Consider the following 17,908-nt stretch of genomic DNA (forward strand, 5'->3'; position numbering starts at 1 on the left):
TTCTCCCACTCCTGAATTTTCATCTCCATCTACCTCACCCCCACTTCACTGTGCAACCAAAGGCGAAGCCAGCCCCTCTCCAGGCGGGGGTTTTGCCGGGGGTCTCCGGCAGCAGCCCCGGCGAGCTGCACCAGCATTAGCATTCAGTGCCTGTCCTCCTGGCCAGCTCACGTTCTATAAATGGGTTTATTCTCGTTATTGGGAGCGCTGTCCCGGCATATGGAGCCCGTGCGGTGCCGCAGGCAGGTTTCCTTCCCGTCGGTGTTGGTGAGCAGCCCGAGCGCTCCTGGCAATTAGCGGATCGTTACCCATAATGCAGCACGCAGCCACGCAGCCCGCTGGTTTTTCTGGAGGTCACTCTGACCTAATTCACCCCCAGGAATTGTACAGCGCTGGCATGGCTTACCAGTGCATTAACAAGCTGATGCTTCAGCACAGGGTTATTTGAGTGCTCCCACATTATTTTTCTTAGGCAAGAAATAGCCATTTTGTCTAGCGGCCAACTGCGGCTAATAGGGGCTAGTCTGGAAGGAGAGGGAGCCGGGTGCTGTCTGGGTTTGTGACGGGACACTGGGGATGTGCCATCTCCTTCAGCTTCAGGGCTGGCACTGCTCCTGATCCCCCAGGTTGCAAATGCGCAGGGCTCACTTTGTCGCCTCAGTTCTGTGTCACCACAGCCTGTTTGCAATGCACAGAGCAGCGTGTGTCAGGTGTGCCTCTGTCCCCACGGCTTGGCTTCGGAGGGAAGTCCGAGGGACAGGCCTGGGCCCCAGATCTGCCCCAGTCCAAGCCCTGGCAGATATGAAATGCAGACTTCAGCCTGTGTCAGGCTGTTTTGGGAGGGCAGGTGTGCCTGGCTGGAGGGGACACCCACACAGCAGAAACCCTGGCAGGGCTCATCCTCCCTCTGGCAAACCTGAGCACAGGGCAGAGGGCCTAGCTGCAGCATCAGCCCAAATCAGGGTGTTCTCCCAGGGCAGTGATTTGTGTGCACTCCAGTTAATTGTTGGCAGTTTTTAGAGACTTCAAAATCTCTAATTTATTTATTTATTTATTTATTTTCATTTCTCCTGCTAAGATATGTATGGCTGGATTGTGCATGCTGAGGAAGGGGCATACTCAGGGAGAGGCACACACAAACCTATTGCACTAAAACTGTTTTAAAACATTTCTCAGGCAGTTTTCCTGTAAGATAGGGGGCATCTGCTACCAGGGGTGTGGTGTGTGAGGAGTGATTTGACTGACAAATCATTAAGAAGCCCAGAATAACTCACTCCTGGCTTGTCCCTTTGCATGCTCCAGGGGTCACCCCTGAATCCCACCCAGTTCCTCCTGCCACCCTGTGCCAGGCAGAGTCACACTGCCTTGTCCACAGCTGATCTCCCTGGGTGCATGTGGGTCTGTGCATACACATTTGTGCAGACTCCAAGCTTTGCTCTTACATACCCTCTGTAACCCAGGCTCCTTATCCCAGCTGGTGCTCTTGCTGCTTAAAATGGTTTCAGAGGAAATGGTGCAGCATTGTAGAGTCAAAGCTGTGCATGAGTAGAGCAGGTGGGTGGACTTTCCTCAGGCAATGAAATTTTCTGGAGAGTGCCTGGAGATGAGAGGTCTTTTGTCAGGAGCTTACTCCTTTGCTCCCTGTGACTTTTGGTGTTTGCATGGCTAAAGGTACAGCAGAGCAGTGCAGGAGAGTGAGCTGCAAGTGCTACCTGCCACCATTTTATACTTTCCCCAAGATCCCTGGCCTTGCTTTCAAACCCAGGTCTGCCCTGCTTTCTCCAGTTACACCTGCCAAACTGCAGCTGGGGCTGAACCACTGCCATTTGCACAGGGGTTTTATTTGTCCCTTGGGTGAGCAATTAAAGTGGGCTCTCTTGTATCAGTGCCAAATATTTGAGCAATTGCTTGTAATTTATATAAGTTCTTCCACTGGAACTGGCAGTACTGAGAAGGAAACCACCACCTCCGGAGTGCAGCTGGCCACCAGTCCTGGTGCTAGTGCAGCAGAGTGCCCCTTCTCTTTTTCTGGGCTCAGTTTTAGCTCTGTCCATGCTGGCCAGAACAACTGTAGGGCCAGAAAATGAAATAATAGAAACTATAAGCTCTTCTACAGCTGAGTGGTTTCAGAGATCCATCAATTATTAAAGGCATTAATTCTTCCACAATTACTGGTACGTTGTGACATATGAGAATAGAGGAGAGCTGGTCTCTGACCAAATCAGACTATTCAGTGAAATCACTGAGTCCTTTTGGACTCACTTCTTTAGCAGAGTTGGCAGTGCTGGAGCACACTAGGAGAAACAGCTAGGTTTCCTTACTTCACTCAGGACACAGAAATTCACAGTGGTGGTATTTCCTCTCCTGCCTGATAATAATAAACCCCACTGTGGTGCCTATGAGACTTTCTTTTGTTTGTTTGTGTGTTTTTCTTAAGAAGTTGGATTCAGCAGGGCTCTGCTCACCTGCAGCCTCCAACTTCTACCCGTGTCCTGGCTGCCAGGAAAGCTCTTATATTTTTCTGTAATTAAATACTCCTCCTTCTCCATATCACAGAGATAGTGTGGCAGGTGGTGCCCTGGATCCTCACCCCATGAACACTTTTGAAGGCTTCTGCTCATGAGTACCTCCATTTGAGCAGGCAGGCGTATGTCTCTACACTGTAACACCTTCACATTGCAAGATGGGAAGGGCCAGGAAAATGCAGAGAGCTCCTCAACCTCATCCCTTAGGAATGTTTGGTCTTTTTCTGAGAGCTGCAGCTTCTTGAGCCCTGGGATTCTGGCAGAGCCAAGCCCTTTGATGTGCTTGGATTGTCTGAGTTTTTAAGGGCCTTTTCTAATCTGAGTGTTGTTGACACTGCATATCTGTAAGCATACCTTCTTAGACAGACAGATGAAGGGTACCTTTTTAAATCATAGCAATAAAATCATATCACTTATTACAATTACAGGTTTCTTTTCTACAGGTAATGGTAATAATTCTGTCTAATGATGGCAGTGGCCACAATAAACCTTATTCAATCTTAGTAGGAGGAAATTATACATTTTCTTTGCATGTAAACTTCCATTATTTGGATGGGGCTCCTGTGACATAGGCCATTATATCTGTAATATGTATTTATAGTTGTTTAAAGAGCTGAAAGTTTATGGAATAAATCTGATGCAATACAGCCAGGAGGCCTGTGAGTTTTCATCATGCTATTGATTAAAAAGCCCACTACTACACTGTGAAGATAATGGAAAGAGTTGGAAAGTAGGTAAAAATTCCTTTTATTCTGTATAAATAATTTCACATTTGTTAAAAAAAAAAAAAAAAAAAGAGTATTTGCTTATTTTTTTCCCTCAAGATAATCTCTACCTTTGTTTGAAAAAGGTTATTGATTGGATTGTTAACTTAAATAGTCTGTGGCGGGTGTGACAGAGCACATGGCTGCAATTAATCTTGCAATGCAGGATCCATTATTGAAAAAGCACTAATGAGCTGTTCTAAGGCCTTCACTGGTCACAGAGCGCCTGGAAGCAGCAGACTGCTCCTGCCCTTTAATGTCAGGTTTGGTCTTTAGTGTTATATAGCCAGTGTAAGCTGAAGAGATTTTTAGATTTTTTTAGGGTATTTATGTTAAAATTATCTTTCCCATCAGCCTGCAATTGTACCAGGTGCAGGATACAAGAAATGGTCTCTGAATGTTTTCACCTCCCCACTCCTCTGACCAGATGCCTGGTGGACATAACGTACAATTAAAGCCAGTGATATGTGAAACATTGATATCACTATAAAATGTGGTCTCAGTCTCAAAGTTCAGATCCAGAGGAGAGTTTTGACAAAGATGAAGGAGCTTTCAAACCTGATCTACACTTTAAAATATTGTTTTAAGACAAAGGGATGAGCTGTTGAAAACCTCACTCTAAGTTTATTGTTTCTGTTGTTCATAGCTATTGCAGCATAGCAAAAGTTTAGGTAGAGAATAGTTGTGGTAGATTAGAAACCGTCAATGTTAACATATTGCCTTCTCCTTCAACAGAACTGCTCCCAGGGTGTATTTTAGAGGTCTGTCTATTGGCTTCAGTGGCACCATAAATATGTGTTACTTCCTCCCCCTGTTAGATCTGCAGAGCTGATACAGACTTGTGAGAGTGATCCAGGGCTTCCCAGGGTGGAGCCACCACCTGAATTATTAACTGAGTTTCAGCTGCAGACTCTGCTGCACACCTTAGCCACAGCAAACGCTGTTCATCACACAATTAGGTGAAATAAGACTGTTTCTCCATCTTAAACACATGGCAAGAAGACTTGCAGCTCTCTGGCTTTTGTGCTACCCCAGTGTCTGTAACTTGAATCACATTTTGAAATGCTTTTTTTTTCAAAAGAATTTTTTTTCCTGCACTAGTTTTATTTTTAGGAATAAAAAGGGGAATTTGAATCTACCTGTAGTAGCTTTCCACAAGCAACTACAGGACTTTGTGTTCAGGTATTCTGACACAGAAGGAATGCTAAGAAGTTCTGTTATATGGAGCAGGAATGGTGTTCACTAGCACTGCCTCAGGAAGCCTTGGATGTGTGAATTTTCTCATAGCATGTAAAACACTAGGTTTTGAAGAAAAGTTGCAGAAAAAGAAAGAGAAAGAGATCGTGAAGAAGGAGAAACCAGGGAGGAAAGTAAAAAGAATTTTAATATTTTGAGTATCTAGTGTCATGCTTGCCACATACTACAGTGCCTCATCATGCTGATAGCGTAAGTAAAAATAGTCTTTCCAACATATAAAGTTGGGGTCATGGTACCACAAGGAATGTTGCTTAATGTGAAAAAGCTTCTGACCTAGAGGCTGAAGAAAGACATTCTTTTTGCTTTGCAACATGGTGTAAGCCCTGGGCTAACAGAGAGCAACCTGCAGCTGTGCAGACTCAGCTCTTGTAGTCACAGTACTCAGAGAGAGACCCTAATCGAGTGGATAAGTTGGTGTTCTTGCAAAATATTTCTGCATTGCTGCTAAAAAGAAACCACTGTGGCCTTCTCTCTCTTCATAATTTTTCTAAGGAATCCTCAGCCCACAAGAGACCTTTTAGGTCTCTTAGACTCTTTAGATTTCTTTTAGGCTTGTGGTGGGTGTGGTTCCTAAGAAGTGCTCTGCAATATAGATAGGATGTGTCGCTTCAAGGATTAGGCACCACTGATGTGAGATGCCTCATGGGAGACCTGCAGAGGTGTTTTTGAGGCAAATGAGGAAGAAAACAGTCAAGACTGATATCTGGAAGAGAGCAGGAATAGCTACGAAGGGACAGAGATAGAGTAGTGAACAGGACCTGACCCTCATGTTGTGTTAGAAAGGGAAGATTTTCAGCTGGAGTCTCTGGAGTCTCTGCAATGAGCAATGTGTGTACACAGGCAAGTGAGCACGTGAAGTTGTGCATGTATTTAGCTGGGATTTATTTCTGTATGTTTTATTCCATTCTTTCTATTTATTTTCAAATGTGACTGAAGTTATTTAACTCTCTGATTAATTCACCTCACTATATGAGTTGTTTTCTGTGATATATTCCAGCACAACATTTCTGGAAGCAACTCTCTGCTGTTGGGATGAATTCCTCCCTGATGTGTAGTGTGGCACATTTGTTCTATTTACTGGTGTTGGAATAAGGTTTGCATTCAATGTAAATCAAATTTGGAAGAACGTTTCAGTGTCATGTCAGGTTCTGCTAGTTTGGTGGTATCAGAAAGTATATGTGGTCCTCTCAGAAGAAAAGGTACCTTGTCGCATCTTCTTTTGCTCAGTTGCAGTTTCAAGGTCTCTAGGACTTTAGTTGGTCCACTGTAAATCTCAGTAAAATCTGACACTTTTTTTGTGCTGACATTTCAAGGGTTCCAAAACCCTGACATCCTCTTAGCCAATCTGAGCTCATCAGTATTGTCAAGATGTTTCTTTATTCAAAGGCTTAAGAGTGATATGAGCAATTTCAATGATCCCTCCTTCTCTAAATAGCTCCTTTATTTTCTATTCAATTTCTTTAATAATTATGCATGCATATTTCTTTGCTGGACAGGCTTAGTTGTTGTATCACAACCATGCAAATATAGCTGGAGAACAAAAATTCTTATTATAGTACTTGGTGGTATCATGGACACATAAAAGAAATAGATTCCCTACAGCATTACTTCCTTATCCAGCCATTCTCAGCAGCTGTTTGCTTCTCTAGCTGGAAAATACAGAAACTTTTTGTAGGGTGGTGATGGCCGCTGTGCTGACACAGCAAAATATTACTGATAGGTCTGGTAATGAAGATGACACATCTGTGCCCACATCTACCACAGACATGCCTTTTTTTCTCTTATTGGAGAAGCAGCCTTTCTTTCTCCACTCTTAGAAAGGCACTTAGGCTGGTGGAAGTGGAAAGGATTTTCTTCCAACCCATTGACTGTAGTCTAAGAACAGCAGATTGGGTAGAGGTGAGAAACCCCATGCATTTATTTTATGGTGCCAGTTTCTAGAAGAAGCAGGTGGCAGTGCTGGATGTGCATACCTGTGTTCCTAGTCTTTCTACAGAGGAGCAGTTGGCTCTCCCTGCCCTGACTATGCACAGTGTTAATGTTTAAGTGTGTCAGAGAAGGATTCTAAATCTGGGGCCTTCCAAGAAGGCAGGCAGGAGCTTATTTCAGGTGACTTAGGCCATGTCTCAGCCAGGTAAGGGTGCTTTGGGAGTACAGTGCTTTATTTCAGCGGTGTATTTGTCTTGTTTTGTTTTGCAGAAGGAACACTGATCCTACCTTTGGTTTGTTTGTTTGTTTGTATTTTCCCCTCCAGAAAGCCCATTGCTGACCCTGCTACTGTGATACCGCTGTTTTGCAAAGCTGAAGTCGACACGCATGTAGGGGCGGGGGTTGTAACTCTGGCAATTTGTCCTTCCCGATTAGATGTGACTGTTCTGCTAGCTTTCCCTCCTTTATTCCTTTCATTTAGTTCATTGTGGGAGTTGGCTTGGGTTTTTTTTTTCCTTTCGGTTTCCTGTTTTGATCCTGGAAGGTTAGCTGTGCAATTTGGTTTCTTCTGTGCCAACCAACTTTAGTGGCAGAGCTCTTAAAAAAATTAAAAGCTATATCCTTCCATCCCGTCTTGCATCTTCTCTGTACACTACTGCTTCCATTTAAGAAAAGTTTACAGAATTTCTCCTCCCATTTGGACACCAGGAAGGGAAGCTGTGAAATGGAGAATAACCTCATTTCCACCAGGTCCTTCGTTCCGGTCGAAACAACGCTAATTGAAACTGTAGTCCAATTTCTATTAAGACGGATGGTCTCTCTCTGAAATTGGGTTTGTTTCTGATTTCATCCTTTTTCTTGTTTTCTTTAAAAAAAAAAAAAAATCCCCACAAAAACCAACTCAAAGCCAAACCATTTTTAAGAGCTCTGAATAAAACTGCTTTGCCAATGGGGAATGGGTGGCGATGACTCTGATTTTCTCTTGTGCCCGGCAGCGAAAGGGTTAATGCCTGCTTTCCTCTTTGGTATCTGTTAGTTGCAGCCCATGTTGTGATCAGTCCATGTCCATGTGTGTTTTGTTCCCAAATTTAATACCGGTTAATTAACAAGCAATAAGCGAGCCTTAACAATGACCGTTCTTTCCGATCTTCCTCAGGACACCCGACCTGCCTGCAGTTCACCACAAACATGACTGAGGCTGTTAAAACCTATCAGTGGCAATGCATTGAGTGCAAATCCTGCAGCCTTTGTGGGACCTCAGAGAACGATGTGAGTCCATTTACCTTTTCATGCAAATGAGCATCACTGCAAGCTGCTGCCCTGCCCACCCTTGAAGCATGTGGCATTGGTGTGGGTTGTTGTTTTACTGCTACTTCCATGCATTCCAAGGAAGAGCCACCCCTGAGAGCAGAGATGAGCTTCTCCCCAGTGTCCCCATTCAGTCACTGGTCTCTGCTGAAATTACCGCAGGTATCATATGGGGCTGCATAAGATGCTGATACTTTGTGTACTTATTCTATAGAAATTAGCAGGGGGCCACGAATTCCTGTTTCAGGGAGCTTTCAGTATGATAGTCAGAAGTAGATATGAATACATGATAACCCAAGAGAGGCAGGTATGCTCCTTCTGTCCCTGATTTTCTTTACTTTCTTGGTATGATTTTTTAAGCTTAATTACAAGACTTGGGAAACATGAAACCATTTGAAGTGGGATGGCTAAGCCTCACCTAATCACCAACTCTAGTGATTTCCAGAGCCTGCTGCTGAGCAATGTCCTCCCTGTGGGGTTTGCAGTTAAAATCTGATGCTAAGGGTCCTTGGTGACCTGTGAGAACCTTGGAAAATTGACAGCGGATGGAGAACTTTGGAGGTGATTAGCTAACACTGTATTCCCCACAGCAGAATAAATTTGAAGCCTGAGATTTTGTCTTTGCTTTAGCATAAAAAAATCTGAACCTGGGAAGCTGCTCTGCCTTAGGAATCACAGGATACTTCAGAGCAGCTTTTTTCACCCCAAATATATGGAAGAGCTGCAGACCACATGGTGGGGTCATGTAATTTCCATCTGTTTCACAAAAAATTTACTCAGCTGAGTTTTGAAAAACTGTCTAAGTCAAAGGTTTCCTCTGAAGGAATGAGATCAGCACATGGTGACACGGAGCCTAGCAAAGCCTGTCCTCTTCTCTCAGTACAGCAAATCCCCAGCATAACAGCTTTCACTCCTGCATCATGAGCCCATCTTGGACAGGAGCTCCTCCATTCTCATAGTGATTTTCTAGTTAGAAACTGAACTGTCTTTGTGCTGAGAGAGGCTTTCTGCAGCCTCTCAGGAATGTGGTGGCTAATCATGGATGAACAAATGTGATGCTCATAGCCTTTACATTCCCTGTAGTCTCTTAGTCTCTGTTGTTGCAGCTCTGCATTCCCAGCTGAGCATTGCTGGTTACCCTACTTATGTTTTCATCTTGGCAAGAGACTAATTTACATAATTTTCTCTCTTCTCCTCTTCTCTCCCTTTTTCCCTACTGTCTTTCCAACAAACCTGCCTCAGGACCAGCTGCTCTTCTGTGATGACTGTGACCGTGGCTATCACATGTATTGCTTGAATCCACCAGTCTTTGAGCCCCCAGAAGGTAACATATGACTGAAGTATGTTTGAAAATCACAATAAAGTCTTTGTGGAGAAGGGAAAAAAAAAAATCAGAAAGGTGTTTTGAACCATCCAGGTTTAAGGGAACAGTAGCAAAGCAAAGGGAGGTAGCACTGGAAAGAAACAAAATTAATAGATGTGAAGCACTAGAGTGATCTGTGATATCCTATTCAATCTTGCCTGGTCTCCTCCTCTCTTTTAGCCATGGGTCATGGCTACCTTTGGATGTCACATGTCTCATTGATCACCTCAATTAAGTTAGCTGAACTGAGGATCTGTGAAATGTGACTTTGGACTTCTTAAGAAGTCAAAGTCCTGGAGAGAAAGCCTCAGACAGGGAGGTCCTCTCTGGAACATCTGAGAGCCTGAACTGCATTAAAGGGAATTACCTTCCTTGCTCTGTGATATGTTTCTGTCTTGGTAGGGTGAGAGTTTTGTGGTCTGTATTAAACTTGGTATGTAGTTATAGCCTGTGCAGGGGGTTCATCCTGATTATACTAGGGTTGGTTGGAGTTTGTCATTTGGCTGTGGAGCAGGGGAACCAGTCCCTTACTGTTAGAGGTTCTCTGACTAAAATCCTCAGAGAGCAGCAGAATTGGAGAAGGAGGCTTGTGAGTGTGAATGACTGCAGTTTACATGGGGGGCAGGACAAGAATAATTACAAATCAATCATGCATTCAGGAGCTAATGTTTGTAACTTTGGTAAAAAGGAAGCTAAATCAGGAGGGGAAATTTTGAAATGCAGCTAATAATTAGCTAAAGGTTTTTGTTCCACTGGGAAGTGGTTTATTGAAAGTGCGAAAATATAAAACACCTCATCGCAATGCACACCCCAGCAGCATTGTAGCTAATGTAGAAAACCTGTGGACACAAAAGCGAGGGCAGCAGAGGCTGCTTCACAAAAGTACAGGCAATTCCAATATTATGAGTATCTGATACACTATTCAAGCCAATCTTGACATAAACTCTGAGTGCCTGGATTTTGTGTCATTCCTATAAGAAGGATTTCTTCATTTGCAGGGAGCTGGAGTTGTCATTTGTGCCAGGAGCTGCTCAGAGAAAGAGCGTCAGCTTTTGGCTACCAGGCCTGAGGAGCTCCAGCAGTCAAGAAACACCTTGCTCCTGGTGTTGCCATACCAGCACACAATTCCCTTCCAGAACAAAAGACACAACCCACATCCAAATGAATGGACACTCAAATACAGGAAGAGGTATCTGTGGTATTCGCTGTCACTAATGCCAGACCTCCTGGGCTCTGCTAGGACTGTGTACTTCCCAATGATCTGGATGAAATCTCTTCACTGCTGTGCATGGCTGCTGCTTGCCATTAACAGGCTCACATGCATTATGGAAGGGGGAGGGTTGTTATACTGACATGGAGAAGTCAATTTTGTGTGGCCTTGTGCTTTCTGTTTACTCTTTTTTTAAATGAAAAAGTAGTAAGATATTTCCCAAGGAATTATTGGTGAGTACTTCAGCTGGGAGCAGCGCCAGGTGTTTCTCTTCACAGGCTTGACTGGAAATCTCTTTACTGCAACCACTCTGTAGATGCATGGGAGTTTAAGAGGGGTACTCTGAAAGTTGCTTTTAGTTCAAAACTTCCCAGTTCATGAGCAGCACTTTGTCACTAAGAGAAGCATGATCAAAACTTTTGGGGGTGTCACTTCCTTCACTGGCTCAAATGCCCTGGTTTGGCAGACCATTAGGAATTTGTTATAAGTGTAAGGAAGAGAAGTATTGGTATATACACACTCAGATGCTTAGAAATGCCTTTGGTATTCAGAATATTCAGGCATACTGTCCCCACTGCAATGACAGCAATACCTTCCAGACACATAATTTCTTTTTCAGAAAATTCTGAGTGAAAAATCTTATGTATGCAACTGACTTTCTGTTTAGCTCAGAATATTGAACAAAAGAAAAATTGTCATCTTAAGTTGGTCATAGACAGTAAAAATTGTCAGTTTTCTGAGCAATCTAAAGTAAGTTGCAAAAAGGAACAATTTTGACTAAAGGTCAAATGAAGCACTTTGATTAATTTTTTTTTAAATTTCTAAACTAAAATGTTCTGCAACTGAAAATTGCATTTTCTGGGCATTGACTAATCCAGGCTTTCAGCATTTCCAAAGTGTTACTGTTTTTTGTCAAAGTAATTCATGAGATCTAACTGAATTTTCAAATAATTTCCCCCCAAATTCTCTACAGCCTCATTTTTGGCCAACGACATAATCTGTGTAGAAACCTTCCCCAACTCTAAAGGAAAGAATCATTTGCTGAACCTAACACAAAAAGAATTTTCATAATGATTAAAAATTTTAAATAAGAATAGTTCTACTTTATTTAAACAAAGCTTTACATGTGAAATGAAGAAATATTAAGTGAGAACATCCATTGAAAAAATATTATTGCAGTTGAATCTCTTTGAATAATTTATTACTAGGAGAATAAGTACATCAAATATTTTCTACAAAATACATCTTTAAGATTAAAAACCTTACCACTCCCTGAACTGCCAAGTAGCCCAAAATAACCATTTTTTGGGGTATGATGTATAACACTTTCTATGCATAGATTTAAGTGGGTTTATAATATAAATTTATGAGAGTCCCAAGCAGCATGTGACTCATGTTGCTGGTACAAGTAGGTAAGGATACTGAAGGTTATATTTGGCATGTTTATACTGGTTGAAACTCTTCTGCAAAATTAAATGTCTCAAAACACTTGAAAGACATTGTGAAACAATATTGGTGATCTATTTTTTCTTCCTTCTCCTGCTAATTACACTTAGTTAGGATGAGCTATACTGACCTAGTGCACTTTTTCTCATTATTTAGATAGTCTTTCCCCGTTTTGTTCAGCTTACACACCGAAAGTAGCTGTGTCAGCTACTGGATTCTCTCACCTACTGTTGCAGCTTCTTCTCAGGCTGCAGCAGGAGTATTTTAACCTGTTAGAAAAAAAAAAAGTAGGAAGTATTTATCCTAATTGTATTGGACCAAATCTCTCCTGGAGCAGCTGCACTGGCTACCTGTAAAATTCATTCAATATCTTGTGCTTTCCATGTGACAGCCCTTTAATGAGCTGAGAGCACAAAGAAATTTGAGCATCAAGTCTGCAGAGAGCAAAGTGGAAGCCTGTGCACTTGCATCAGGTGTCTGATACCTGTTGGGACAAGGCCCTTGAGCAAATATAAAATAAAGCAACTTCCTCCCAGTCTGGAACTGCCCTGGCCCTGGGGAGCACTTGGACACAGCTGATCTGCATGAGCATTTACACCCATCTCTTGGTCTGGCTGAACCCTGCTGATCTGGCATTTTAGGACCATCACATGGTTCAGTGTCTGATATAAAATCCTATTGCTGTTGTGGGCAGGAGTGCAAGTGTTTATTCACCAGAGACACTACTGGGCTCTCACAGAAGATGGGTGTTTTGGGAAGAGTGACTGGAAATGAGAAGTGTGTGTGCTGGAGGACACTTTTATGGTGGTGCTGGCAGTGGGGTCAGGAGATGTGGGTTAGTGTTTGGGCTGGTCCACAGCTACCTGCCCTGTTGGACCTTGAGACTTCCATCATAAAAATGGCCATCACCTTCCATGTCCTGATGTTTACACTGACCTTGGAGGGGTAGGAAAATGTCTGCATTCCTAAACAGAGAGGACATATGTGTTGGTTTGGCCTGTGTGAGAAGCAGACACTGGTGGCTCATCATGTAAGTCTTAGGTAGCCTAGGTAGCCTGGTTGATGGAACCAGCTAGTGCAGGATTTCAGAAGTCTCCATCCCTATGACAGAGACATTGCTAAAGGAGCTGTGCTCTCTGTGCACACCTGCTTTCCTATTTTGTGGTTTTGATCCAGAGCTGTTTTTTCCTCCCACAACCATTCTGCAGCCAACAATATCTTTCATGCTCAGAAATACTCCTCTGAGGCCTTGCTGAAGTTTCATCACTAATGAGGTATGACAGAAGGACAGATTGCTAGATCTTCCATGCCAAAGCATTGCTTGCCAGCTGAGGTCAGTGTGACAGGGTGCTTACCCACAGTGGACCAGCTGTGTTCATGTTTCCAGCTGTGTGCTGTGCAGCCAGGAAGCTCCAGGTAATTTTGGCAGCAGATTAGATACAAGCTCCCCCATGCAGAGAACTTCCCCCAGGTACAGCCTGCCTTCTTCAGTAGCTGAGTCCAAGATAAGGGGCTGGAACAGACCTCTCAGTGACATTTTAAGCATGCATTTGGAGTTTTGTGTGTTGGTGCACTTGAAAAATACTGACTGACCTCCCAGGTGAAAAATGCACCAGCTTTACTGAGATGTGGAGAGGTTGTGGCACTACTATGGGGGTGAGGAAGAGGAATTTAGAAACTCTGACAAATGATTCCCTATCACCTGCTGCCCCACTAGGGAGAGTCCTACTGCATGGCTGCTGGGATGTGTGACTTGGGTAACACCACCTGCTGTCAGGCAAATCTTGCCAGTCTTCTGGTGTGGGCACAAAACTGTGTGAGGGCTCCAGCCCAGTGTGCTGCTCTCCCTCTTGCTATGGCAGGACATGCAACTTTGTTGGCAGTCCCTGAGGTGAACAAACTGGTGTTTTTCAAAACTCTTCTGTGTAGGCAAGGCAATCAACATTTCAGTACAAATCAGGGCAAACTAGGAGATGGTAGATCCTGCATGCCTTGAAGACTTCAAATCAAGAACAGACAGATTCCTAGATGTATTTTAATTAAACACAATCTTATTTAATCACAGGAATGTCTGACTGAAAAAGGCTTGTGTTATAAAGGAAGTCAGGCTGGATGATGTAATTGTTCTTCCTGGCCTTATTATGAAAACAGATGTTTACTGTGGGAGAGGATGTATTTAAATAATAAGCGTGTCTGCATAATGGCCTTAAAGTATGTTAGTTAAACATATGCACGTGATCCTTCTACTTTTAACTCCTTTTGGATAACCTAAGAAAGGTCAGTTAGAGAAAATCATCTTTACTGATGCAGTAAATTGCACATTACCTCCTTCATGCCCACAATGGCATCTACTTTGGTGTTGGCTACCTCGGGCTGTTGCAGAGATTGAACAATTCAGACTCTGTTGTGTGAAACCATGGCTTGCCTCTGGCTCTCCATCACATTTGTGTGCTTTGCTGCCCAGTTTTCTGTCCATGGTGGCAAGACTGGGGAGGGCAGCACCTGTGGGGGCAGACTCAGAAACCAGAGGGGTGAAGAAATGACCACTCTGAGTGGGGGCATCCAAGGCACCACTGAGGAAGTGAACTCGTGTTGCCATCACAAAACCTCTCCCAGAGCCTGGAAAAGGCAACACCTTTAAGAGATGAGATGGGTCCTAATCTGCCCCCAAACTGTGCTTCCATAGCTGTGTTGTTGCATCAAGTTTACACTGCACAGAGTTTGCATTCTGTAAATGTACCTCAGACCAGTTCTCGAGCTAGGAAAGCCACCATTAAATGTGTTCTTTTGAAGCAAATGTTACTCTAAATAACTTTGAAATCATGATTTTTCATCTCTCTTTAAAAGGAGCTTAGTCAATTCTGCCCCAAAGGAAGATTTTCCTGCACCATGCAGTGTTATGGGGCTGTAGCATTTTCTTTATAGCTACAGCATGTGTTTTGACAGGGGTCATTTGGGAGGTGAGGAGTGGAGGGGTAGAAATGAATATTAATTAAGCTTGTCACTGCTAGAGGGATAATGTGCATTGTAGGCAAGAAAATTCCAGGTAGAGCTGGGCATGATTCTTCTGTGTGGAATGAATTTATTTTTTAAAAATGTGCTTTTGAGAGAACCATAATTATTCATATATTGAAGTCCAATCTGGCAAATTATTTAATACAAAAACTAAGGGGGAACAATCAAAAGAGTTGAAAATTATTGTTTCAATCTATTTAGAAAGAACCACTTCAATATTTGAATTTTAAAGTTAATGTAATTTATGTTGGAAAAAATCTGGTACCAGTCTGTGAGGGAAGAAAGTGTAAATGTTTTGGAGGGCATGATTAAAAGATAGATTATCTTTTCAATGTTGTTATGGGAGACTGTGAGATGATCACGAGGAGGTCACCTGGCATTTTAACAGTTGACCAGTTCTATAATTTTGGGGAAATAAGTTCTGTGAAGAGGAGCAGACAGAAAGGTCAGGGGAGTTCTCTCCTCTAACCAGTTCTGGGTTCATTATGATCTTAGCATCTCCACTTTTGCATGACAAGAGGAGGGGAGTGTGCAGCTGAGCAGGGTGACCAGGGCTGCCAGGCAGGAGCAGGGGGTGCTGCCCCAGCCCCCCAGGTAAGGGGTGTCTGCAGAAGGAGCCTCCAGCCAAACTGGCAGGGATGCTCAGGGACTGAGGCCAAACCTAGAGCTCTGTCCCAGCTGCTGTCCTGGATGGGGAACATCCTGTCCTGCAATGCTGTGGGTTGTGCCATCCCTGGGGCACTCAGAGCTGCTCTGAGCCTGTCTGGGAGTGGGACATTCCCCACACCCTGCCTATGAGGAGTTCTAAAGCACGGGGCTTATTTCCACTTACAAGGATTGCACTGCTGTGAGCAGGTATTCAAATCTGTGCCTCACTTCTGGAGAAAGGCAGGATGGCAATTCTCAGCTGCTTTTGCAAAGCACCTGGAGCCTACAGACAGTGTGCAAGCCCTAAGTGCTGCTATTTACCACAGTGCTGCAGACCAGGCTGCGGCAGAGCAAGAAGAGCCAGCTCTTCTGGGCAGTTCCTTACACCATTTATTTCTGCCAGCCACAGGCCCATGATGCTGCCTGGGAGATAGGAACAGGTGACAAGGCAGGAAAAAGAAGGAACAAAGAAGTTTCGTGGCTGTGGCTGTGCCTCTCCTCTGGTAAGAGAGGGCAGGAGCTGTGACTGGCGGGCAGCCAAATCCATCTCTGGTGGTGATGTAATTACTACCAATGACCTCCAGCCCCAGCAGGAGTTAAATGGCTCTTCAGGGCAGGCACCAAACCTGGTCTGCTTTACATAAGATAAGCACAGGTTTGCTGGAGGGGCAGGGAGAGGAGGGGGGTGTCTGTGGTTTGAAGGGGACTGATTTACAAGCACAGCCCGCTCCCCTTCATGTTCCCCTGGCTGTGCAGGCTCAGGCAATGTCCCCATTCTACCAGTGCCAGTGCCATCATCCAGGGCCAAAGCATCCTGTCCCCACTCCTGGGAGCAGTTTTGCAGAGAGTCCTGGCACTGTCCCAGGTCTGTCTCTGGTGGTGCTGGCTGGGCACAAAGTCTCACTGCACTGCAGACAAGGGTGAGAGTGACAGTGTCCTTGGCCCTTGGGGTCAGTGGCTGTCTTGAAGGAGGCAGGCTGCAGCTTGTGCAAGCACAATTTTGCTGTCCTGATGGCCTTAGCACAGGCTAGAGGAGAGTTGCATCACTTTCCTCTCTCTCCAGCTGCACTGCTGGGTGTTTGGATGGTCCCCCCACCACTGTGCATTGAGGCACTTAACTGAGGGGAAAGGGGAAGGTAAAGAACAGCAAGTACCTCTAGGGAACAGAAGGGGTTTTAGGCTTTATCCTTTTATTGTATGCCAGTAAGAATGCCAGGCATTTAGCAGCTGGGGAATTGAGCCAACAGTTTATTAATATTTGTTGTGTTTATTTCTGCCATGTTGGGTGAAAATGTAAAGTGTTATTACTTTAGTGCATTTAGAATATATGTTGTTACTGCTGTTTTGAAATGAGAAAACTACTATTTTCAGATCAGCTTGCTGCCCTTTGTGTGCATGAAGTTAAAAATAAAACACTTTCATACCTGAAAATTGCTGATTTTTCAGGTATTGATATTTTCTTTCAGACTCCTGTCAGTCTAGTCATCCATCTGATTCTGTTCAGTAACAAACTATAGGTTTCACCTCCACGGGGTGACTCAGGAAATATTTCATCTCTTCCCACTGTCAGAAGCTAGGGAGAAAAAAGGGCAGGTTTTATTCTTTGTATTTGGAAAGACTGGTAAGGGATGGCACATTCATTTCATGTTCATCTCCTTTCCATGTCTTGGATGATTGAATTGTTTGGCTGGGAGAGTGTCCCTTTCTGTATGGTCTGAAGAGTCTTTGCTGCCATGGCTCCCCTCTGTATGAGAAAGCACAGTTCAGCATTTTGTCCACTTGGATAGGACTCCTTCTGCTCTTGCCATAGAAGACTTTGAAACTGCAAATTCTCATCAGGGACCTTTGTGCCTACAAGATAAGGAATTCCCTTCCATTTCTCACAATCTTCTGTCTGGAAGGCCAAACCCCCTGCTGCCCATGAACTTGGATGGAGCACAGATCTGTTTCCAGCCTCAACATGTGCTTCTGCTGGACACAGGACCTCATTTGGATGTTCACAATGTACTGCCACTGCAGAATCTGAGAGCAGCAGTGAGAAAGGAAGTATCTGCTGAAAACCAAAGGACAAGACATGAGTGTTTCACCTAAGCTATTCTTCCTTTATAGCTCTCCTGGAGTGCTCACTAGAGATGTGCCCCTGCATCATTTTCGGAAGGCTGTGCATGAAGAATTTCCAAGTGTCATCTCCTTTGAGCTTCATTACAGAATATCTGTCCTTGTTCATTCTCTTTTTTTTTTTTCTTTTCTTACAAAATTTCAGAGACAGTGTATACTAGAACTGATTTGAAAGGTTTAGAACAATTCAGAACTAGACAGGTCCAAATCAAACTATCAGCTTTTATCTCTCCCTTAGAAGTGTTCAACAAACCTTTGATCATTGCAGAGAATCAAGCTTGTGTGCTTATTTAATCTCAACTCAGCATCAAGGCCATACAGTAGC

General features: G+C 43.8%; 1 protein-coding gene across 3 annotated transcripts in view; it reads left to right on the top strand.

Annotated features, from left to right (window-relative positions):
- DPF3 (double PHD fingers 3) overlaps positions 1–12,543 on the top strand; it is a 155,253-nt gene extending 142,710 nt beyond the window's left edge. For all 3 annotated transcript variants that reach the window (XM_056493872.1, XM_056493870.1, XM_056493871.1), the window contains 3 exons: positions 7,632–7,744; positions 9,026–9,107; positions 10,145–12,543. In XM_056493872.1, the coding sequence (XP_056349847.1) occupies positions 7,632–7,744; positions 9,026–9,107; positions 10,145–10,215 (266 nt within the window). In that variant the 3' untranslated portion in view covers positions 10,216–12,543. The remainder of the gene's footprint in view (positions 1–7,631; positions 7,745–9,025; positions 9,108–10,144) is intronic.
- Positions 12,544–17,908: the final 5,365 nt, after the last annotated feature.

Source organism: Oenanthe melanoleuca, chromosome 5, assembly GCF_029582105.1.
Source record: "Oenanthe melanoleuca isolate GR-GAL-2019-014 chromosome 5, OMel1.0, whole genome shotgun sequence".
NCBI classification, from domain to species: domain Eukaryota; kingdom Metazoa; phylum Chordata; class Aves; order Passeriformes; family Muscicapidae; genus Oenanthe; species Oenanthe melanoleuca.